This window comes from Cupressus sempervirens, chromosome 9, assembly GCF_028749045.1.
Source record: "Cupressus sempervirens isolate cs-2001-9-10 chromosome 9, ASM2874904v1, whole genome shotgun sequence".
In the NCBI taxonomy this organism is placed as follows: domain Eukaryota; kingdom Viridiplantae; phylum Streptophyta; class Pinopsida; order Cupressales; family Cupressaceae; genus Cupressus; species Cupressus sempervirens.
This window is the reverse complement of record NC_143126.1, coordinates 686449338-686475675: the sequence shown is the minus strand read 5'-3', so window position 1 is coordinate 686475675 and position 26338 is coordinate 686449338. Positions and strand designations below refer to the sequence as shown.

Below are 26338 nucleotides of genomic sequence, written 5' to 3'. Positions count from 1 at the left end.
AATAAATATATTTTCTACAAATGTCTTACTTATTAAAAATGAAGTGGGAATGATTTCCATGTAACCTTCCATGTATTACCTAAATGAAGAAAAATTGCACTCAAACTTTGAAACTGCCTCCCGAAATTGCTCAAAGTTGCTCTTGGATTTCTGCCTGATTTTGAATTATGAAAATCTACACCCACACTTCATCAAAAACCCTAATTATCTTTCAATGTGCCCACAACATCAAAAAAATCCCACCTTATTATTAGTTAAATTAATAAATATATTTTCTACGAACGTCTTACTTATTAAAAATGAAGTGGGAATGATTTCCTTGTAACCTTTCGTGTATTACCTAAATGAAGAAAAATTGCACTCAAACTTTGGACTGCCTCCCAAAATTTCTCAAAGTTGCTCTTGGATTTCTACCTAATTTTGAATTATGAAAATCTACACCCAAACTTCATCAAAAACCATAATTATATTTCACTGTGCCCACAACATCAAAAAAATCCCAATTCACTATTGCACAACCAAAATATAAACATAACAGAAAACAGAATGAAGATACAATTACGTGGAAGTTGACTGGATTTTTATAAAGGCATTGAAAATACAATGTGAATTACAGAGCTAGCAGTGCGAACGTGAAGGTTGACTAATGTGTAGTTGTGGGAGCCCATAATACTGTTGTGTCATACCTATTTGTCAGATCGGTTGTAAGTTTCCTTACATCATCATGAATCCTGAATAGAATTTTATGAAGCGTTAAGCGAGGGTATGGCTTTGCTCCTAAACTTTTTGGTGAAAAAGCATATTAATATGTAGTGATAGTGAATTGAGCACTAATTTCTATTTCATCTTGCAAAGGGCAAAATATTTATTGGAAGGAGCAAACAATATCCAGTAAATTACTCCTCTTTTCCACCAAAAGATTATCTGATTTAGAAGACGCTGCCACTTTTGTCATTCCTTGTGACAAATTTCACTATATCTAGTCATTTTTCCACATCATTGTCCCGAGATATAGACTGTCTATTGCTTCCTTTAATGCCTAGTCATGGGAATCAACAATAAAAGAGATGATTTCCCCAAAGTAGTCAATTCTCTTGCCTAGAAAGGCTTTCAACCTCATACCATTTGTTCCAATGAAAGTCTTGACAAACAAATTCGCTTCTTTAATCATACTAACTATGCAGACCAAAATAGATATCCCCTGTTCTCTCAACATATAGGATTACCAACTGAATCTTATGAGATTTCCCCCAAGATTCATGAAGCACATCTCTGGAAGACTGAGACCTCAAATCTCAACCCTGCATTCATCCTTCCTAAAACATATATCCCCCTCATTGTAGGAATTTTAATCCCAAGTCTCCCACTCATTCCTCCATTCAACCCTTCATGGCTCCTCACCCCAACTTTATAAAAACTGAGGATCAAATCCTGATTATCAGCAATCAAAACAGCAAAGATCGCTAGCAGGATCATCAAAATGTCGATGTATTCACATTTTGGAATGGACCAAAACAAGAAATGATCAATCTCATTAACTGGCTAAAGGATTTTTGTAAAAATTAGGTAAGTATATCTCACCATTCTGATAGATTAGTTTACATTCATTATAGTGATGAATATGTTAAAAAAGATTTCCTCTTTGTCTCTGATTGTTATTTTAAAGGTTATGATGTTAAATTCTTTGAATGGACCCCAGATTGTAAAGAAGAATTGTTAAACTTGTCCATACCAACCTGGATTTCCATTCAATCTTTCCCTCCTAAACTTATGCATGTAGAGATTCTTAGGAAAATAGGTTTTTCAATTGGTAATTTGATAGGAATAGATGTCTCTTTCAAATATTGCAATAATATTAAATTTTTGATCAACTTCAAGACTAATAATCTAAAATTCAAACCTATTAAGGTAATAACAAACAAATCTATCTATAACTTAAACTTTTATAGATTTGAAGGCAAAATCTTGAAAATAATCTAATTAAATAATGAGAGAAAGATTACATTTAAAACTTATCAACCAACTTCATATCTTAAAGATACCTTCCCTATGATGAATATAAGAAACCAAAAAGAATATCGGAGAAAGTTCATAAGTGAGAAAGGTCTCCTGAAGCCTATTAATGAGACAGCAGGGAAAGCAGTTCCAGAATTGGAGGATGGTGAATTAAGAAAAGAAAAAAGAAAATTTCTAACTCCAATTACAGAGATCAGAAGCAGGTCTTCTCCTATCTCCAAGAAAAATCAGAAGAAAGTAACGGAGATACTACAAACTGTAAAAGAAAAAGAATCTCAAAGCAAAGAAAATGAAGAGTTATTAATATTAGATAATAGTAAAGAATCTATTGAATTGTTAGATATGAAAGAATGTAAAGGCACTAGCTCACAGTTGAAAATAGATCTTACCTATGAAGATCAAAGTCCCAAAGAAATCAACATGAGAGAAGAAGAAAAAATTGAACATAATATGTCTAACTCAAGGATGCAAAGTACAGCCATTGGTAGTCAAAGGCTAAACAAGAAACTAAAGAAACCACAAAAAGCTTAGAACACAAAAGAAACTTGTGGGAGAGAAAATTTTCCAAAAAAGGAACCTATGTCTGAGCACAAAAAGCTCTTGGGTAATACTAATAGTAGTGTTGAAGAAATAGAAAACAAATGTCTTTTCTCTGATGTATCTCTAGAGCAAACTAAGGCTAAGTGTCTAAAAGAATCAATGGACACTCTGTAGCAACAAAAAGAAGAGCCTATGAAGGAGTTCATAGATTCAAAAAAAAAAGGCAATTAATTTGTTCTCCAAGTTTTGAGAGACACCTACTACAACACAAGAAACACCTATTTCTAACCCCAATAAGTACAATGCAAGGGAAAAGGATCAAAGTAAGATAAAAGGAATTTTAACACAAGAGTTTCAGAACTTCGTAAATAATGATACATCAAAAAATGAAGACATGGAAAAGTTAATTTCAAATGAGGTAGAGAAAGAGAATTTGGAACTATTGACTGATGCATTGATCCAAGTACTTAACTTCAACAGTATTAATAAAAGCAATGATTTATAGAAAGAGGATCTAATGAAGTGAGTTTTGAAATTAGGTGAAGATAACTACACCTTTGAATATTTAAGAAGAGATATGCTAATCATTGACAATAAAGATAAGAGAAGTAAAGCTTTGCAGACAACCAAATCTAGAATAATAACAGGACAAGGAGATGGTATGGATATGGGTAGAACATGGAGCATACTAGCTGTATCAGATAATAGACATACAGATGGCCAAACAACCCTTGTAGAACAAATAATGAAAGAATTAGACAACAAAGAAAAAGTTGGGAAAGAAGGAAAACAATCTAAAAGTGCCTTAAATGCACAGGAGAACATAGAGCAATTGGGCATTTTGATGAATCGAGAAGGGATAAATTTTCCTAAATATAGCAAATTGGAAGCTAAAAGAGGAAGGAAGTCTCTTAAAGAACTTAGAGAAGCAAATGGGCAAGCAAAAGAAAAACAAAAGATCGGTCAGTTACTTAATCTAGGGAAGGGGTAGAACCTTCCCAAGGCAGCATGAAGATCACCACCTAGAATGCTAGGGGTTTAAATGATCTTAGCAAGAAACACCTACTAAAGCAAAAACCAAAACAATTTGATTCTGAAATTATTACGTTACAAGAAACAAAACTGAATAAGGAAGAAGGAATTAAGCTAGAAAAGAAATTAGGTAGTTGGAACATTAACTTACATGAATCCAAAGGAGCCTCAGAAGGATTAGGAATGATTTGGAACAATAGGAAAGTAACTCTAAATGTACTAAAATCAAATAATTCATGGATGAGTAGCAAAATTAAAAGCATAAAGAATAACCTACAGCTAATTTTAATTAACATTTATGGACTGATTCATAACATAGATAAAAAAAAATTATGGGATGAAATTAGCCTATTGATTAAAAATCACAGTTATGAATTCATTCTTATAGGTAGAGATTTTAATACCATCATGAATATAGATGACAAATCTGGAGGCATCTAGCAATTTTCCCAAGCATCTAGGGAATTTTAAAAATGGATAGACCTTAACAACCTAATCGATATTCCTATTAATAATGGTATGTACACATGGAATAATAGAAGGAAAGACTTCTCTTTTATCACTAAGAAACTGGACAGATTCTTTCTCAAAGGAGAACTAAGTGAATTGGATTTAGATATCCAATCCTCAATTCTACCTATAGTAGGATCGGACCACTATCCTATTAGAATTGAATTTATTGAACCTTCTAAACCTATCAAAAATTCTTTTAAGTGTGAAAAAAATGTGGTTTTTAGACAAAAATTTTATGGAGCTTATAAGAGAATGGTGAAACCAGGGCAATTTTAAAGGCTCCAAAATGTACATATTTGTTTCTATGATGAAAATGCTTAAAGAAAATATACTTAAGTGGAATAAAGAATAATTCAATAATATATTTAAAGAAAAAATAGACTTGAAGAAAGCTTTAAAAAATTAAACACAAGTAATTAAAGAAGGTATGAATAATAAGAATTTTTTCTAGAAAAGAAAGTACTCGTCAGGCAAGAAAACATACTAGCAAAGGAAGAAATCTCTTGCAGACAAAAACTAAGAGAAAAATGGCTAGAAGGAGACCATAATACAAAAATATTTCATAATAGCACCTGTACATCAGAGCTAAAAGTAAAATTATAAAAATCAAAGACCCATCAGGTACTATTACTAAAAATCCAGACAGTAGAGCAAAGATTTTTGTAGGCCATTTCAATAATTTATTAAATAATTTTGATAGTTTGTATATGATAGCTCAAGCAAAAATGCTTGAAGCTATAGCAAAAGTGGTTACTATAGAAGATAATAAAGCATTAATACACCCATATCTCTAGAAGAAGTCAAATCTGTGTTATTCAACATGAACCCTAACAAATCTCCAGGTTCAGATGGATTCCAAACTTTCTTCTACCAAAAATGTTGGGATATTATCAAAATTGATCTTTGGAAAGCCATTGAAGCATCAAGAAATAGTGGATCATTACTATCTGAAATCAATAATACCTTTCTTACCTTGGTACCCAAAAAAGATGACCCTAAAAACCCAGGGGACTTTAGACCTATAGCTCTTTGCAACACCATTTATAAAATCATATCCAAAATTTTAGCAAATCGAATGAAACTGATTCTCCCTAAGCTTATATCAGAAAAACAAATGGGTTTTGTACTGGGAAGATTGATTCTAGATGGGATACTCATTATACAAGAAACATTACACTCAATCAATAAGAATAAAATGGAAAGCATGTTCATGAAACTGGATATTTAGAAAGCATATGGCATGGTTGACTAGAGGTTTCTATGCAAAACCTTTGAAGCCTTTAGATTCTCACACCAATGGATTAATCTTATCTATCAATGCATCTCAACTGAAATTTCAGTTCTTATTAATGGAACTCTTGAAGGCTTCTTTGACAGATCAAGAGGTATAAGACAAGGAGATCCCCTATCTCCTTTCCTATACATTATCATGGCAAAAGCCTTCAGTAGAGCAATTACCAAAGCTCATACTGATGGCAAAATAAGTGGAATTACTGTAACCGAAAATGTCCCTAATATAGCCCACCAACAATATGCAAATAATACCATTCTGCTAGGAGAAAGTACAATAGAAGAGGCCCTAAACCTCAAGTCAATTATTCAACAGTACATGGAAGCATCAAGCCAAAGAGTGAATGCTAAAAATCAGAAGAAGAAAAATTCATTAACACCACACTTGAAACTAAAAACAAATATGTTATATTATGGGATATAAAAGAGTTACATTCCCCTGTAAATACTTAGGAATAGAGCTAGAAAAAGGTAGTAAAACTAACAAGGGATGGCATAGTATCCTTGAACGAATCAATAAAAAGATAGGAGGATGGAAAGATAAATGGCTCACAAAGGTTGGTAAAGTTACAAAGATCAAAGCAATCTTATCTGCCCTCCCAACCTACCCCCTTTCTTGCTTACCTTTATATAAAAGTATTAATAAGAAGCTTGAGGCAAAACTCGAAAGCTTTCTTTGGAATGACATTGATGAACAGATTAAAAATAAAATTAAAAATTAAAAAAAGGCTCTTATAAAATGGAAAAACTTATGTAAACCAAAGGAATTAGGAGGTCTAGGTATCAAAAACTTAAGTTGGCAAAATGAAACATTAGGGGCCAAACTAACTTGGTGACTATTCATAGAAAGAAATCAAAAATTTGCAAAAAAAATTATATAACAAATACCTAAATGCAGTCGATCCTTACTCGTTGTTTAGAATGAGGATTCTTCCTAAAGAATCTGAAAGCTAGAATTTTATAGTAAAAAGCAGATCCCTAATTAGTAAATATCTTACTTAGGATGTTGGTAATGGTGATGAAGCTCTCTTCTAGGAGGACTCTTGGGATGCCCATCCCCTAGTAGGTAACATGGGTATCCTAGCAATTCTTAAAGATCAATTAGTCAAAATTTGGGGGTGTAAGGTCAGCAATTATAAAACTAAAAAAGATATTAATGGTAGTATAAGTTGGGAATGGAAAACTTTGGATAGTATTGACTTGGAACCAGCAAAAAAGAAGGTTTATGAAAACATCATTCATAAGACAAAAATAAAACAATTAGCGAGAAATGACAAACTCATATGGTCAGCATCAAAAGATGGCAAGTATAACATTAAAAATGGATATAGAGTAATCATTCATTCCCAAAGGTGGGAAGAAGTTAATACTCCCCTTAAACTTTGTTGAGACTCTTCCTGCCTACCAAAGGCAGGCTTTTTTCTGTGGATTGCCTCTCAGAATAGGATTCTAACTGTTGACAGACTCAGAAAGATGGGCATTGAGGGTCCTTCAAAATGTGTGTATGTAAGCATGAGAGTGAAGATACTGATCATCTCTTATATAATTGTCCATATACACAATATTGTTGGGAATGGCTCCGACATATGCTGGGTTGGACTGCTCCTTTGCCAGAATCTTTGGATGATCTTCTTAAGGGATGGCCAACTGATAGTAGTTGTTGTATCTATGGTAAACTCTAAAATATTTGTCCATCTATCCTTGTTTGGGAAGTATGGAAAGAAAGAAATAGAAGAATATTTCATGATCACGATATGACTGTATGTGAGCTTACAAATAAAATTGAGGCTTGTATTGTTGACACTTTAAACTCTCACCTTAGGAAAATCTCGAAAGTGGAAGGATCATTTTTAGAGTGGGATGGTCTAATGAAAAAGAGTTGGAAAAACCTAATTAATCTCTCGTTTATGTTTAAAAAATAAAAAATAAATAAAGAGGCAAGGGACAAGTGTAGATGGATTCCACCTCCTAGTAGTTGGACCAAATTAAATTTTGATGGAACCTCGAGAGGCAATCCTAGTATTACTGGAATAGGATGCTTCATTAATAATGATTCTAGCAACTGGATAGCTAAAAGGGCAAAATCTTTAGGATTGACCACTAACAACCTCGCTGAATTAGAAGCCCTTCAAGAAGGTCTCCAAATTTGTCTAAATCTAAGTATCTCAAAACTTATTATTGAAGGAGATTCATAGATTGTACTAAATGTCATTAGGAAAAGGGAGACACCAAACTGGGTGTTAAATGTTAAACTGGAAGAAGTTCTAAATCTCATGGACCTTTTCGAAGATTTTCAGATTCTACATATTTTTCAAGAAAGTAATAAAGCGGCAGATCAATTAGCAAATAAGGGTGTTGAAGGTGAAAATATCTTAATCTATAATTATAAGTAACTTAATCAAAAAATTGAACAATCTTCTCATTCAAAACTGGATAATGTAACTCTTTGAGGAAACCAAAATCCAAAAGTTTTAAAGATTTGGTATCTCTTTGAGGAAACCAAAATCCAACATATATTTAGAGTAGGAAATCGAAAAGTCGATCATTTAGCAAACAAAGGGGCTGATGGATAAGAACTATTAGCTATAAGTCAAGACTTTAAAGATTTAAAAATGTAAATTTAAAAATGACACTAACATTAAAATTTGATAAATTAGTTGCATAGCGATAAGAAGAAAAGTGTTAAAATTTGTTATAGAAAAGGTTCTTTCTAATCCCTTCATTTCTCTTTTTTTTGGACTAATACTACTAACCCCTTGTGGAAAGAAAGGTCTTCTTTGATATGCAGGTTATTATAGAAATACTATTTCAGGAGGTATATTCAGTCTGAATTTGGAAGACAAGCTAAATATTGCAAGACAAGTTATTCCTGTCAATATAAGATCTAATAAAAAGACATTATAAGATTTCATTAATTTCGAATACACTAGGGAATGCCCCTTTTAAAGTCTATATAATATAGGACTTCTGTCCTGGGCAAGACTGGAGGTTTTCTTGCTCCGTTTTTTCCTACCCGTGCCCGTTTGAACGGAGATCAATGTAACTTCCTTTTAAACATTTACTTATAATATAAAGGCTTTGGTCATTTACCAATCAAAAAAAAGAAGTGGGAATAATTTAAATAAGGTTTATTCTAGTTAAAGGCATAAAGTGTGCACAAGGGAATTAAATAAATTAAAATAATAAGAGTTTTTTTAATGAAAGGCCTTTCGATGTTCATAACCTGAAACCCTAGGAAGGGTTAGACTCTTTATTAAGAGATTCAAGCTCATTTCTACACACACAGGTTTGAAGGAGCAATTTTAGAGATTGAAAGACAGAAATTTCTGAAAGATCTGGGAGATAATGAATTTTGCAATCGTTGAGCTATTGATTTCATTGTAGGAAATATCTTCAAACACTTCTCTTCTTTGTTCCTTTTATATCGATTTTGTTAATGGAAAACGTATTTTGAATTGAAACCCTTGTTTAAAAGTTTATTGTTCTTCATTGCTAAAAAAAGAACGAAATCGAAACCCTCTGTGAAAATATTTGAATTGATGAAAATTAGTTCGTCGATAGGGTTCAACACAATAAAAAATTATTGTTTAATTAATTTTGATTGGTTGAACTTATTTTTCCTATCAAATATAGTGGTAATATATATATATATATATATATTACCACTATAATAAATAAAAACTCTATTTGATGTTCTCGAAACAAGATTTTTTAATATAAAACAATTTTTTTAATTATAATAATAACGAATATGTAAACGAGAGGCAAGGACCACCACCTCCCCTACCCCCCTTAACGATCGTGAGTTGCAATAGTTGCTCACGTTGTTGTAGCAGTCGTGAGAGCTGCTAGCAACCGCTCATGTTGTCGTAGCATTCATGAGAGCTGATAAGCAACCTCACGAGCTGCACAACACCCATGGGCGTTGTTCAGCATCCTCATAGACTGTCGTAGCAACTACCCTGTGGGCTCTAAAAGATCAGTAAGTTCTTTCTTTTATTATTTAATTTTTTTATTAGTCTTTAATAATAATTTTATTTATTATTAATTTTTTATATAATTTAAAATATATATACATATAATATTTGATATTATTTTAAAAGATATTTAGAATTTTATTTAAAATTAGTTTAGTTTGTAAAATAATTAAGTTAAACTTTAGTCTAATTAGATTTTGTTTATAACTTAATAGTATTAAATTCAATTTGTTTATTAAATTAAATTTAATGTTTATTAAATTAAATTTAATGTTTATTAAATATAATTAATATTCTATTTCGATAGTTGGACTTTTAAAATATTAGTAAATGGGAATTTTAGGTAGATTTTAGATGAAATAATTTTCCATGTGAATTATCATTGGACTATAATAAATGTGTAGTTTATTTGAAAGGTGTAGACATTTAAAATATGAACAATAATCTTGTAGTTTTTTTAATCGATCTAAACTTGAAACCTCTATTCAATCGTGAAACAATTATGAAATGAATACTTGAATTTGACGCAAATCAATCTTTATGAGATTTTATCAAAGACTAAAATGATTGCATGACTACTTTTGTTGTAGATGTCTGTTGAGATGTTATGTTTATCTTGCATTGGATTTGTGGAAACTAGTGTTATGTCCAAATAGGATTGTTTACCAAAGGCTTGGGAAGTGGTTGTTTTTATAATGTTGTTATGTGGTGTTGCATTGTCATGATCATTTTATTCCCAACCAATGTGTTATATTCACGAGTCTCTATAATGAGATCCAATTCTTCTTTGTAAGCTCATGTGTTTTCTTAGTACAATCTATGAGGTTTGATCGAATATCTATTGGTGTTTTCCAATTGCTAGTAGAACATGCTGTGATTATTATGATTTTTAGAGATTTACTTTTATGAGCTTAGAATAGGTTATATATATGTACGTTGGGAATTGTCCGACCTAAAGAGATTGCTTGGGTAACCCTTTGTGAGTTGTATTAATAGGTGATAACATTTCCATTAGTGAGGTTAAAATGAATTAACAAGAGTCAATTACCTCACACATACCTCGAAAGCTAGTATAGGCTAAGATGAGAGTAGAGAGAATGTTTGATTGCGACCTTGTCTTATTAGTATGTCTTGTCTGTAAGAAAGGATATTGATGTCGCATAGAATCACTAGGGGGCAAGGTCCTAAGAGACTGCTAGGGTAACCTTAAAATTGATTCGTGCAATGACACTTACCCACATGCATATTAAGTTTCCTACATGTCTTTGTTGCCTCTAGAATTAGATGTTACTTGTGTACTTGGTAACTTTGAAATAGATTGCTATCATGATTCCTTGACCTAGATTTTTGTTATGACTTTTGGATTGTTATATGTTTGGTAGTTGAGATTATCTCCTCAGCACAATGGGAGTGGACCATTTAGGTTCCACAAAATGAGGTGGTAGTGTTTCTCATACCATTGAGATTTGGTTGCTAGATGTCTATGTTGGATGTACCTTGTCAATTGTTATATTCTTCTTATCTTGTGACTATGTCCTATGGTCATATTCTATTATTTTGTACTTTTATGGAATCTTCGTTGTAATTACTCAAGTGTAAATACTTATTTGCATTAGGTGAGTGAAAATTCCTAATCCGTGCGTCAAAATTTGCCAATTATTTCGACAAGCCTCCATAGATGAGTGAAGAGTTACAGCCAACCTTTTGTCTTTCCCACATTTACGAAGCTCTTTGTAGAACTCGTAGAGAGCAAGGTGGTCTAGAAGTGTAATTTTAAAATGTTTGTCCGAAAATCAAGAAAACTAAAAAATGAAAAAAAGCAAACAGCTATTGATGTTCATGGTAATTTGTTTTGATATGTTTGTGTGTGGATACCAAAGTTTCTTTAGACAGTAATTGGGGAGAAAAGGTAACAGTTAGCATGGTGGCATTGCATACATAGGACAGCAAATGGCTTGTTCCGCTTGTTCCCGCTATTAGTTGGCCACTTTTTAACTTGGTAAATGAATGAAATGTTAATGGCTAAGATTAGCTGTTATTTTTCTAATATTCATTGTGCAGCTGTAAAGTTGGACACTATAACTAGTTGTATTCAGTCAGTAAACTCCTAACGTTTCCGATTATAGTTTCGGACATGATTTGCATGCGTGGCCTCCAATCAAAAGCATGATTAATGCCTATATCAACTTAAACAGGTTTTACAAGAAATGTCTATGCAAGCATTAAATGGGTACCTGACAAAATGTTTTTCAAAAATTAAATTCAAATTGAAATTAGAAATGTAGTCTATATCTAAACTTTAATTTAATTATTAAATGAGGAAAAATGTCGTGTCATGCATCCTGCTGATGTTTGCATATACATTTCTGGTTTCTCCACTAATTTATTCCTGTGGATGGTATGATCTGCCCACATGATCTAGACATTTAAGTGTTACCAAAAGTTCTGGCAATTTCAGACTCCAATGTAACCACAAATTAAGATGTTTCAAAATCAAATCTAAAAGTTAAAAAGGCATTAAAAATATTGAATGTTTAATCCATCGCCACCACATCTCTTCAAGGAGAACTTGTGCTCTTAAAAAAGAGGTCACGAGTTCTAATTATGCCTCAGCGTACTCTCATGTTTACTATAAATCATTTGCAAATCCATATGCAGACGGCCCATTATTGTGTACTGAAAGAGTTTTTTCTCTTCTTTTCTTTTCTTTCTTTGTAGAGTTTTTGTGCAATCTATCTCCTTGTCCTTGTTATCATATTAATAACAACCTATATACTCATCCATCGTCCATGTAAGATGCAAGCACGCTTAGCCAAGAAACTCAAAAACAAATCTAGGAGAAACCAAGCTACATCGACAAGTAGGTTGAACACCTAAAGAGAATGCCCTGAGATATCTCCTTGTATAATATTATTTATTCTATGGTTTCCTTTCGCACTTACCAGTCTCAGCCTGTCTTAAACAAGAGGGCTTCACAACCTCTCACAATTGAAGAGGCTATATTATGACAAATAGATGTGTTCAACATCTTCCCCTCCATTTCCCAAGGGACCATATACACGACATTTCACAATCGAAAGAAGCAATATAAAATCGAGTGTCGAGAAATAAATTTAACTTGCGAAGAAACATGCATGACAATATCCCAGATGTGTCAGTGAACAACAAAGTAAATCCATGAAATGGTTTACATGTATGGCATGATTGAATCAAACACCAACCAGAGACTTTATGAATAAAGCAGACATTTGTAAAGAAGATATAATAGGTGGTCTTGAAGTAGTCGCCCCAGGAAATAAAAAGCCATGCAGCATTTTGGTCCTCTAAACTATATTCTATACACCAATAGAATATTATTGTGACAAACAAAACGCCCACACAATCAGAACACTATCTACAAAAGATGCATTAATTGAATGAGTAAACATCACAAATAGCTACATTAAAAAAACTTCAAAGAACCAGCATGTGCCCCTACTCCCAAAAAATACTTACAAGAAGTTCATAGAAAAAAGCAATTTGCCCAGGTCTTAAGAAACCCGTGATAAACCTGGGAGTGAATTTTATTACAGTTCAACCAAAAAGCATGGAACCCCTGAGCCACAATTGCAATTTCATCTATAGAAAATGAATTAAAACATTTGCCCCACTTATCATCTTCGGTCCTCCTCACATGACCACATCAGAAGATATTTGTTAGCTATTCCTTTACATATAACCCTCAGCCCAGCTGAAACCTGTGTAGAGGTAAACATTCATCAACATAGACATCAATCCCAAGTCTTCATAAACTCATGGAAAACCTAAGAACCAATTTTATAACAGTTTACATAAAACATGGAAGCCCCTGCTGTAATTGCAATTTTGTTTCTAGAAAATGAATAAAAACATTTGCACCATCTATTAACTTTGAACCTCTTAGGTTGACCACATCAGAAGACACTTTTAGGCATTATCCCATTATATATTACCCTCAGCCAAACTGAGAAACTTATTTGGCAAGGTGGCATTCATCAACCAAGTTCCAAAATGTTAACGCCTCATAAATCATGTGTGGCTATCAAGGTAGATTCTGTGTATGTTTTTGTCTGTCAGTTTTCTCCGACAAGTTGGACATTTCTTCTGAAATTGGATTGCGCTCAAAATACAACTATTACAGAAAAGATGTCCACAGACAGTAGAAGTCTCCTCCTTCATTGAATCCATACATATGGGACAATTTAGATTCAATTCATTTACTTGAACAGGTGGATTATTGCTGCTTGACGCAAGCCCTTGCCTCTTCCTCTGCAAATGAGAAATATATAAGCAGAATAATAAATCTACAATACCAAAGTAGAACAAAAACGAAACCAAAATTGATCCAGCACATAAAACATCCTAAGAAAGGACACACATAATAAGAAAAAGCATGCAGTAAATAAGCATGAAACAAAAATATATTCACAACTGTGAGAACACATTTAATACAGCTTTATGTCAGACAAAATTGGTATAGCATCATGTGATAAAACATCACAACAAAAGATGTGAATAAATGTCATACAAAAAGAAAAGAAAACTGAACACAAGCAAACATGAGAAATAAGAATGTAAATAGACCGTCAATGATTTATGAAGTATATTTGAACCCAAATTATCATGACAAAAATTGATGTTAAAAGTTATGCTAAGTCAAATATACCCAGAAAACTAGTTGTTTAGGCTAATCAGAAACTCCTACTTGAGGTATATACCCCAAAAACTGTTTGGCTTGATGCTGAATGAGGGGTGTCGATGGCTCAAGAACTACATTTGTGGGAAGAGCTTTGACAGCAACATTGAAGGGGAGTCTGGCAAGGATGGTGTCATCAAGGAAGCCCAGCAGCTGCCAGAGGATGTGGAATCTAAGAATGTGCAGGTTAGTGGTTCTCGGACCAGACATTCGGAGGCTACACCTTCAGGCCTGAAGGCAGCTGATCCTTAACCAGCTTTTTGTATATTTTCATGTTTTTATGAAGCGGTTGTATGAAGGTCAACTACAGCAGGTTATGGGTTGGGAAGGGTTATACTTTTCTGTGTTGCTTTTTTTGCATGCACGAGGCTAAGGGGTTAGATTTGGATAGGAACACTTGGACAATTTTGTTTCTGATATGCCCGGTTTTAGTTCATGGGCTGTACCTTCGGAAGTCTCAGATGACCGAACTTGAGGATATCTGCTATGTGACTTTTATTTTGATCAATAGAAAAGGGAGCTCGCCCTAACAACTATTTAATTACCAAAAAATTTCACACTGCCCAACATTTCAAGATAGAATAAACTGCACCCAATGTTTGCAAACACTTCTTACAATATGGTAAAGATCAAATGGCATAATTCAGACGATTATGCCTCAAAAATAATCACAACTAGCATTAACTAGTTACAACAATGCAAAAATAGCATTCTTGTTTTGATGGAAAAAGACAGAAAGGTGACAAATAAAGAGATATCGGCGAATCAAGATCCTTGCCACTTAAAGCATAAAAAATTGACTTCAAACATAAACATGCTTCACACAGTTATTGAAGTGGAGAACTCATCCATTAGTAAATGTAAATATGGATCTACTCTTTGCAAGTTACAAGCTAAATTACAACATGACCAATTTACATTGGCCAGAATAAAATACTAGGTGAAAAAGAACTCCAGATTGGCTTTCAATAATCTGAGAATAAAATAAACTCGAAGAAATGTTAGATGTGTTTATACTCTGCAGCAATGTTTAGATGAATACATAGCATAGCAGCAAGCCTCCCATGTTTAGATGAATACATAGCATAGCAGCAAGCCTCCCATGTGTACTGGAACTTTTAATCTCAAGAGCAACTGTTTTTATGGACAACTTTGTAAGAGAATTTTGTCCCAAAAATGCTTCTGTTTGTCTTCCTAAAGATACTACAAGTGACAATACTGATAGCTGATTTGATTTCCTCAAAAAGAACTCTGGTTGTATCCAGTTTATAAATATGGACATTAGTTGCCACTCTAAGGTGGAACTACCATATTGAATACCTACTGAATTTCAACATGACCCATCAATAAACATGGCATAGCATACAGTCAACAAGTTCTGTTTCTTACAAGCCAAATAGCTATTATTGGTTACATCCTGAATTTTGAAGACAGCTTCCAACCATTATGAAGAACGGGGCTCAGCTTTCTTATAATTTTATAAAAGAGTGATTTAAGATTTTGATGGAGCCATAATTTAAAAGAAAAGATAAAGTTGGCATCCATGCTATATAAATATCAAGAGAATGTACTAAAGGAGTTTCATTGTCATAAATGGCCACATCAAAAACTATATAATAAATACAGATGTCCCAAATTTGTAAGAGAAATTTTGTCCCAAGCATGCTTCTGTTTGTCTTCCTAAAGATACCACAATACTGATAGCTGATTTGATTTCCTCAAAAAGATTATGGTTACAAGCAGTTTACTAGTATTGATGTTAGTTATCACTATAAGGTAAAACTGCTACATGGAATGCCTACTGGAATCTATGCTCCACAGAGTTTCTGGGATGAGGACACATTTCTCATATGGGTAAGGTTCAGTGCCAATTTTTAGGAGACAGCAGGGGATAACTATTAAAAAACTAGAAGAATTTTTATATATAAAGAGAGAATTCAAATATGCACATTGCATATCATAACATTGATAAACCATTCACCATAGAGCAAATAAACAAAATTGAAAACCCTCCTCTTGTACTTGAAAATGAAAACTCTCTTGCTACTGTTCTTGCTTTTTCTTCTTGAGAAGATTGGTTCAAATCAAGAAATCAAGACTTCACCTTTTTAGCCTCCAAATAGTGTTCCATAATTTTAATTGCTATTTCTACCCACATAGGGCCTGCCCAGCATTTTTTTTTTTTTAAATTAAAAAGTGACTTTGCAAAACAGGGACATTTTTTGGGTTGGAAAAAGGGGAATGCCATTGGGTACTGGGGACAGTCAGGAGACGGCTAGGTAATCCCTGGTACCTAACGGTGTCCCCAAGTCCCCTATTTTGCATGACATGCCATTTCCGGGATGCTTCCTTTTTTTTGTATTTTTGGAGGAGCATTTGGGACAGGAAATTCCCATCCCAGCATCCCCATACCATCCCCGGGACGGGAGGGTGGGAGAAATTGGACAGGGGACGCATCCCCATGGAACAGTGACTGGAATTCATCTTGACCCATCAATTGTCATGGCATAGCACACAGTCAACAAGTTCTGTTACTTACGATCCAAATAGCTATTATTGGTCACATCCTAAATTTTGAAGACAACTTTCAACCGTTATGAAGAATGGTGCCTCGACTATGGACTCTCACTCCAGTGCAGAATGTCAGCTTTTCTTATAAAAGAGTGATGTAAAATTTTGATGGAGCCATAATTTAAAATAAAACATAAAGTTAATATCAATGTTAGATAAATATTGAGGGAATATACTAAAGGAGTTTTGCTGTCACTAAAAGGTCACATCAAACAGTTAAAACTATAATAATAAATAGAAATTGCACAACTTTGTAAGTGAAATTGTGTCCCAAGCATGCTTCTGTTTGTCTTCCTAAAGATACCACAATACTGGTAGCTGATTTGACTGGTCAATTGCCAAGGCATAGCATACAGTCAACAATTTCTGTTTCTTACAAGCGAAATAGATAATTTTGGTTACATCCTGAACAAGTTGTATAAGAACAGGGCCTTGGCTATTGACTCTCATTCCAGTGCAGAATCTCAGCTTTCCTTATAAAATAGTGATTTAAAATTTTGATGGAGCCATAATTTTAAAGAAAAGATAAAGTTGATATCAATGTTTATAAATATTGAGGGAATCTACTAAAGGAGTTTGATTGTCATAAAATGTACATTCAAAAACTATAATAATAAATAGAAAATGCCACATGGAAATCATAAACAATTCATTTTAAATATGACAGGACAAAAATTTGGTGGTAGTTTCTTCATTATGGACTATTCTTAATTTTAAGCATATCGACCAAGATGGAACCAGTTTGATAATTTCTCACACAACTAATATCAGTAACATCCCAGAAAATGTAGAAACTCAAGAATGCATCCTCAAATTTTATAAACATATACTGTATACATAAATGATAAAAAACTATACTTGCATACTGTGTTTGTGGATGCTACATTGCTATTCTAAAAAGTGATTCTTAACGAATCGATAGAAATTTAGCTCAAAAATCAGGACAATATGAGTATTACAAATATTGCATTAAAACAACAGAAACAGCATTTCTAACCTTATAAGGAGTCAAATCGTCATCACCATCATCAATAATATTAATTGTACAACTTGGTGCTGGATTGCGTTCACGACAAATGTTTCGATCAGATGAAATCCTTGTTACATCAACTTGAGATGAAATTCCTGGGCAAGCATCAGAAAAGGCACAATCTGAAAAATAACCATTGGTTTCAAAACTTAAAAACAGTTACCATAGAGATAAACTGTATATCTACAATATCTATGACATAAAGTTTATCACTTTAATACACTCGAAATATGCTTAGCATATAATCTTACCATCTGTAACTATAGATAAATCCAGATATTATACATGCACAATTGAAACTTGGTTGAAATTTGATATTTCGTAATAGGAGCATTATTTGGATGTACCTCAGTTTTTGAGTACATAAGATGTATTGCATGGTCATGTAGTGAATTATGAAATATTTGTCTAGGGTCTACTGTTATGTGTAAGGGAGATCAAGGACAGAAAAACAGAAGGAAAAACGTTCTAAAATAGGAAAAAATATGAAGTCTCATGGGCGGCAAAAAAACAAGTACAATGCCAGATCTTGCAAAAGACATTTGGTTCTACCAGTCTTACCACAAATTTACAACAACACCTGTTTCGTATGAAAATATAATATATTCCATGATTGGCTACATATAACTAGCTCATACAATTCTTTGGAAAATGTAATAATTAAGACAACCAAAAGCTAGGACAAACATTCGATTTCAAAACTGTGAAAATACAAAATGTTACATTAAAAAAAAAAAATCAGAAGCAAAAGTATCATTAAAACTCATCTGCTAGTCTCTTGTATAGCAAGCATTTCTCTATTCATTCTAACCTCCACCATGTCTAGCATTAGAGACATCCTAGCAGTTGTTTGTCTGTATGCTTTTAAGATTCCTTCCAGTCACCTCAAGCCTCACAGTCAAGTTTATTAATATTTTTATTGATGTGATATCTCTTGGAGATTGTTATTTATCTCTATCCTGGACTCCCAATGCCAAATATCCCCTGTTTAAATATACATCTTGATTTTCTTAGTCTTCCACACTTATTGTCAGTATCCTCTCCACAGTATTGATTCTCAATAAACCTATAAGATCTCTTAATTTTGGTCCTGCCTACAGTAGAGCTGTCAATCACAATATTGTTTCTGAGAAAATATGACATTTGATTGTATCAGCATTTACAGATAGCTTTCTTATTAGATATTTTTGGGGACTTCTAGTATTTGGCAGTATTATACCATGCATGATTATAAATTGAATAAGTTGAATCTTTTTAGAGATTTCTTTTGCCTGTCAAAATCCTCATGGCTACATTTGCCTATTTGGTTAATCAGATTTTTTTTGGTTGTCAACTACTATGCTTTAAGAGTAATAGTTTTTCAGTTTTTGTGCCAGCTAAAGGGGTTGACCCTTTGTCTGGGTCATAGATTCTTATAGCCATTTGAAGCTTTGCAAACGCAACTATTTTCAGTATTTTTCAGAAATTGAAGTTCCTAATACCTAGGCTTCCCATTCAATAACCAATCTTGGCATCCAAGATGAGCGAAAGCAAGATTTTGTTGTAGGTGGGGTTCCGCTTGCTGATCAGAAAAAGGCACAACAAGAGGGCTTTCAGAGGATAGAAATTCAGATCTGCAGATTAGTCTTACACCAATGTCAACGGGAACTACTATCCACACAAATAGCACAAAGAACAGAATTGGGACAAACATGACAAAGGATTTCGCTTTGGCCACTATAGATTAAAAGAGCTCACCTTTCACAGCACACTATCTACCTAATGCACGATGATCAACAAATCAAGGGTTCTAACTTTTGTTATTGCAAAATCTAAGACTGTTACAAGTAGTTTGATATTCTTGTTATCTGATTATGCAGAGATCTGATAAGGCAATGACACATGTTCTCTGCTGCATTTTTCCAAAAAAATTAAAGTACATGCTTTTTGAACATGGTTACCCAACAAAGCTGGATCCCACGAGTCACTGATTTTGTAGCAAAGGCATCAGATAAAATGGAAATAAGCCTAACGTATCTATTGCCAATCAATTGACAATGCACTGCAGATAAGGCTTGAACATCTTGTTCCACTGAATTAAAATAGTCTTCAATCAATTTAAAGTAGCATGTCCAAGAACTAATTTTTCTGGGTACACATGAATATTTGAACAAAGATACTTGAACAGATATCTTCTTGGGAACCTGTCAAATCCAGCTAAGCTAGCAAAAATATTTTGAGATTCCGGAGATAAATCATGTTGAAACAGCACATAATACATAAAATGCTGGTTAAAGTTCAGGCACAGCAGTTCATGAATTTTTTGACCCAGTTTGACTATGGCTTGGGTATGAACATATAAAATATTACATAATCAGAGATTGTATTTAAGCCAGTAAGGCTGAATAATCTTGGTCCGCTGAATTAAAACAGTTCAATCAATTTCAATATAATGAGTAGCGTTCCAAGTAACATTCTCTGTTGGTATGTATGAATGTTTTCTGCAATCAATCAAGATGAGAAGAGGTTTGAAGAGATATTTTCTGGAGACTTATATAGACAAGCTAACCTTACGTAGATTACTTTGAGTCAGGATATAGCTTTTGTTAAGATAGTACATAACACCTAGTTTGCCAGTTAGGGTTCAGATAATGCAGTTGCCAATTTTTTAAACCCACTTCCAGTATGGCTTGGGTATCTTGAACATCTTGTTCCACTGAATCAAGTCAATCTTAAATCCGTTTTAATTTTAGGAGAGTAGTGAGTCCAAGTAACATTCCCTGTAGATCTGCATTAATATTTTCTGCAACAAACCAAAATGATAGATTTTTTTTGCAGACCTGACTAATCAAGCTAACCTTCCAAACTATTTCTAGAGTGAGGAGATAGTTCATTTAAAATAACACGTCATACCTAAGTTGCCAATTAGGATTCAGATATATCAATTCGCAATTTTCTAAAGCCAGTTTAAGTACAGCTTGAGCATGGCGGTTAAAAAATTATTAATAGAATTAGAAAACACTAACACAGTCATAATTTGAACAAAGTAAACAAATTTAAGTATATTACAAAATAAAAGCAATGTTTACTTTTGTATAAGTTCTTCAGAACCAACCACCCCAACCGAACCATACCCATACAGCCTGGTTCAAGGATGGCATGGACCCTAGGCGAGCCCAGGAGGACCCAGGCATATCCAGATGGAAGTTGAAAACATCATAAAAATTTGCATTTATAGCAAATAAAAAAGTGTTTGTCAACCTTACTGTAGCCCTAAAGTGATAAGTTTGCTTATTGATTATAAACTATGTAGCCCTCATCAATTAGATTCAGCTATATTGTTAGTTCTAAAAAATGAGGACGTGATGAGAAATATTAAGGACTTTGTGTTTGAAGAGACATATCCATGAACGTTTGTCCAGTTTGAGAAGGCTTAATTTGGGCTTGGTGGTGGATGCTCTGCCCCTTAACCTTACCCTGTACTGCAACAGGGAGTGTGCAAGGAGCTGGCCCTCAATCCTGCTAGGGGCTCCACCCCTAGACCCCTGCTAGTTGCAGTCCTCAAATCTAGGCATCCAATCCACTCATTTTAGCATTCCCCAAGTCACCTGGTAAGTATAACAAAGCATGATACAGAAATTGATGCAGAGACCAAACTGGCCAAACACAAGAGAGAGGAAATAAAAACTTCTTGAACATGGAATGGGAGTGCTCTGAATAAGGATTTCTTGATCATGGAATGGAAATGCAGTGAATAAAATTTCTTGATAAAGATAGAGAGTGGGAACAAGAACTAAGATGCATCATGCATGTGACAAAACTCTAAAATTTAATTGGCTCTTGTACTTCTCAATTTATTCTATCTTAATTGCTTTTGAATTGCACCCACACCAAATTTGCCAAGAGATAACTAATTTATTTACTCAAACTGTTAATATTTTCCAAACTCTTACAGGTAAAACTAGGGATACAGGTATTGAAAAGTGACTCAATTTGGTATAAAAAATTCTGGCATGGGGCACTGGCAAGTTGCACATAAAATTTTACCAGCACATATAGTTGTCCCAACCACAAAAGCATATTCCTTGCCCATACAATTTTTGAATTCCACCATGAGGATGCCTTTTACCCAAGAACATAATATTCTATTCCAGACTAACTATACTCGCTATTATAGAAGTTTCAGTTTTGAATAAAATCCTACTCAAGTCCAATTCAAATTTCTCTGTTGTTTTCTCTTTCTTCACAAACTTGTTTCAGAGTTATAAAACAGTTGAAAATGTCTCTAAAAAATTATTTTGGACATGTGAACAGTGCAGAATCTTATCCTTCACCATGGGTATCAGACTATTAGTAAATCTAAGCTCCACCTTCTGTAGGTAATCCTTCTCTTTACCCAGTTACAATATACTTTAATTCCAGCAGAAATATTCTCAGACTACTTTTTAAACTTATCAATAACATATCAAGGTATATGAATGCACCTCCAACTGCAAGTCGAAGTTCAAGATCTTCCTCACTTAAACCTGGTTGCACTCGAAGAGAACGCCGAGGAGCTGGATTTCTAACCTGATCACCATCAAAGACAAAGAAGTAAATATTAGCTTTTAGAAGGAATCCCAATCATGGAAACATACACAATGCAACACCAAACACTTTGAATTACCGAATACTCCTAAGATCCAATTGTAATTTCCCACTTTGCATATATAAGCTTTAAATAATAATTAAGGAAAGCCTCCCATCACTGCTAGTTATCATATTTTAATAGATGGGTGCGACGTAACTCAGACATACTTGTAAGACCATTGATGATGCCTGAACTTCACGATGAATGGATAACATTGAGGATGACATATGAATAACATCATCATCGTCTTCGACAACTATAACATTGCTTAATGCAATGTTTTGCATGGTGGTCAGTGCTCTTCCCTTGTCTGACTCAGGGTGCCCTAGCCTTAGTTCCAAATCCTGATTCCGCTTTCGAGTTGACCTCCCTCTGTTCATGGTGTTCTAGAAAATAATGAGTAGTAAATAAGGAGAAACGTCCTGGCTTGTCTCCTTCCAACCAAATTGCCTGGCTAAAGAGAGCAAAAAATCATTATTATTTGAAATATGAAGAGCATTTATTCCATTACTCCCTGTCAATGACTACCAGCATTTTGAGTGAATAGTGACAACAAATAGCAATGGAGCTGAAATACAAATTGAAATTTTGAGATTTGATTGAGATATTTTATAAAGAAACTTGGTAAACTGAGACATTCCAACTGAATAGATCAAGGAATTGTCCCGATAGGTTCCATACGGTCAAGGAGAATTTGACGTAACAGAAATATGGGCACAATCACAGCTGTGAGTCAGAGTCAGGTCCTCCACAACACAAGAGGAGATGCACTGAGTATGCAATGTGAAAAAACTGGTGGTGAGATTGAATTATTTATGAACTTAGGGCATGACAAGCCAAATGAACACAGCAAAAACGATACCTCCTGGGTTAAATCCCCTTCACCACAACAAAGCTCCGACTTGTACCGAGGAAATAACAAGAAAATCGATGTTATAAAGATATATTGAAATGGTTTTATGTCAAAGAAAGACGGAAGAGAGGGCGTATAATTCAATGTCTTCTCGATGTGCATCATATTTTACACCAGCTTAGGAAAAAATGGACGGAGAAGGAAAAACAAAAAGGAATAATCTTCAAATAACATAAACCATTCACTCCAACAGGTGTTTGACAGACACGGTAGATACCGCATTAACAACATCAAAACGGAGAGTGCATGCTTAAAGACGGCCTAACTACAAGATGTAAGCCATAAAAAGGGATCGACGACGACGGGCTTCAATTTATATACAGATGACAATAAAATCGAGAAATAACAATAACAATAATATTCCAAATACAAACAGCATAGCACGGACTGTTTGCCTCTCAAGTAGACCATAAATTATTGCCATGATGACTGAGTCCATCATTCAGGAAGCATTCTAATTGTCTAATCTGGTTATTGTAATTTGCAAAGGGAGCTCAACACCCTTAGAAATCCTAGAAAACGATGAGAGCCAACAGATAAAATAGACCATTTTACAATCAAACACGAAAAAAAACAATAGAATAGCAGATAACACTTACCCTAATCAAAAAGATCTTTCTCCGACCACAAGCACTTCAAATGCCAGTTTCTACTTCCACCTATTCGATCCGTGTTGACAACAAGACAAGACAATGAACGAAATACACAAATTACAGGAAACCCTAGGCAATGAAAAGCCAATTAAAGTCCCCCACCAACCAAAAACCCATCCAAAAATCTCCAAGCCCTGGAAAGATTCACAAATAAAAACACATTTCTACGATCTATAGAAAACCCATTTCAGCAGGCCTCGGTACAATCCAATCCCCTGAGCCAAGAAGCCATCATGAGCGATTTAAAAACTTTTTAAAAAAGCAAAATCTAAAACATGGGGTTAGATTTTAAGAGTCCAGAGTCAACCCCACAAAAAATGCCAGTAAAGCGCGCAGGGAGTAAAGCTCAAAGAGCCCACCGACCTGCATACTATTGCCGCTCTGGATCGCCAAACTCTTCACGAAAACATGCCCTTCAAAAGCCTAGTTTATAATACCCTCTAACCTGCATCAGGATTGATGAAAGGAAGCTTCAATCCTGCGTTTTCAATAAGCCAATTTAACAGTCCCTAGGCGGATGTTGTCATAAGAAACTCTCGAGGTTTGGATTGGGCGCATCTTTTATATATATTTGATTTGGCAACCATGACTGCAAGGTGTCCACCATGTACTTTGCCTTTGCTTAATCTGATGGGCATTTTTATAATTTCATTTTCATGGAATGCTTACCACATTCCGATGCTGATTTTTTAAAATTTAGGATTGTGTTAACGTTTTCCTACCTGCGTGGAATATCAATTGCTTATTTTCCCTGCGTAATCTGGGTTTAGCAGGGCCATCTTTTTCGATCACCGGTGGTTTTGCGATTGGTTTTCCATGGAATAGTTTTATCTATTTTAATAGTAAATGGCCTGGAGTGAATGGTGGGAGAAACTCGCTAAATTATAGAGGATTTTGTTGTGATTCACGTATTTTTAAAAAAAATTGTTTTAATGCTTCACCTACCTTTCCTGGAATTGAATTTAGTTAGATGTGCAGTTTAATGTTTCATAAATTTAATTTGGGTTTCTTTACATGAAAAGATTAACTAAATAAATAAATTTTTAAGTTGAAAAATACAATGAAGTGATTGAATTTTCAATTTGATGATTCATAAATTTAATTTGATTTTACATAAAATTGAATAAAATCTCTTAATTTGAAAAAATAATGAAGTAAATGAATTTCTAATTTGATGGCTCATCAATTTAATTTAAAATAAGAAACTTTATTAAAAAATATTCAATTTGATGCTTATAGTTTTAAAAATATTTTTGAAAATTATTCATTTTAAATTTGGTATTTCACAAGATTAAATTTGGTAAATTAAATTTGGTACCAATTACAATCCTTTACTTTTTTTGAATTGCGTTGGTCTTTGGAAGCATATAAGAATGCATTTGGTCAAATCTTTTGAGGTTTTATTTGTGAGGTGGTTTTGGTGTTTTCTTTTCCTTGGCATTATTGTTCGGTCGTTTGTGTCGCTTTAAATGTTGTTGTTCTCCACACAAGAACCAAAGTTGTGGTGTGATGTTTAAATAGATTATTATTATTCAATACAAATCAATATTCAAGGCGTTAATCTTAAGCTGAATTTTAAAATGGCCAACGTTTCTACATTTTATTTTTTAATTATTTAGCTACATAGTTCCGTCTTGAGGATGGCTTTGAGATTTAAGCCTTTTAGAGATACACATAGTGAGCATTTTTTTAAGTGAATCTTTTATTTTTTATTTAGTGATATTTAATATAGATTTTTTTTATAAAGTTGTTGGTTCATGTTGTGTGTATGGGGGGCTTATGTTTATAGTCTACTTTTACATTAAAACTTTTTTAGGAAATTGTGATGACTGTAAAGAAAATGCATAAAATACACTTGCGAACAATATTTCCTATTTATCATCAATTTGGGGCTTAATGTTCCTATTTTTCATTCGTCGATGTCTTTATTATCGGTTGTCTTTTCTTTTTTCTACACCAAAAATTTTGCATAAAATAGGAAGGGGAGAATGCGACGAGCAATGGCAACTGAATAATGCATTGTAGCTAAGTGTCATCTACAAACTCAAGACATGGATTGTGCATGTAACCTGGGTGAATCAACTTCTATTTAGCTAATACTGCAACCCAATGTGACTTAGCAATTAAGGGATTGTGGTCTTTACTTTTCATATTGTTCTTTGCAACTCAACTATGGGTTCAATTTATAGATAACAAAAGATACTTCATTCTTTTCCCCAAAACCCTTCAGAGGGTTGCGTACAATTCTTTTTACTAGTTTTTGTACACACAAAAAAGTGCCCCTCTCTAAACACTTATATCCAAGGGATATCATGAATTGAGAAACTTGGATGGTAGCTTAGAGCTCCCTAGTCATGACATGCAAAGGGTGTGAATGAAGTGTTTGTGCTCTCAAATGAGCTTAGAAATGCAACCCCTCGTAAGGTGCACCATGAAATGGCAGGTTCAAGAACAAGATCAAGAATGCAAGTGTTCAAGAA

The 26338-nt window shown here is 33.8% G+C and overlaps 1 protein-coding gene across 11 annotated transcripts; it reads right to left on the bottom strand.

The window, feature by feature from the left end:
* Window positions 1-12898: 12898 nt before the first annotated feature.
* On the bottom strand, window positions 12899-24763 carry LOC149540584 (uncharacterized). 11 transcript variants are annotated; one of them, XM_089801673.1, is made up of 5 exons: window positions 24581-24763; window positions 22460-22746; window positions 22147-22231; window positions 17651-17805; window positions 12899-13655 (listed from the first exon to the last, which is right to left on the bottom strand). In XM_089801673.1, the coding sequence occupies exons 2-5, from the start codon at window positions 22670-22672 to the stop codon at window positions 13416-13418; spliced, it is 693 nt and encodes a 230-aa protein (XP_089657799.1). In that variant the 5' UTR covers window positions 22673-22746; window positions 24581-24763; the 3' UTR covers window positions 12899-13415. The 11 variants fall into 11 exon arrangements, with proteins under 11 accessions (XP_089657799.1, XP_089657800.1, XP_089657805.1 ...); XM_089801674.1 differs by having other exon boundaries at window positions 22460-22742; window positions 24581-24762; XM_089801679.1 differs by having other exon boundaries at window positions 17651-17778; window positions 24581-24720.
* Window positions 24764-26338: the final 1575 nt, after the last annotated feature.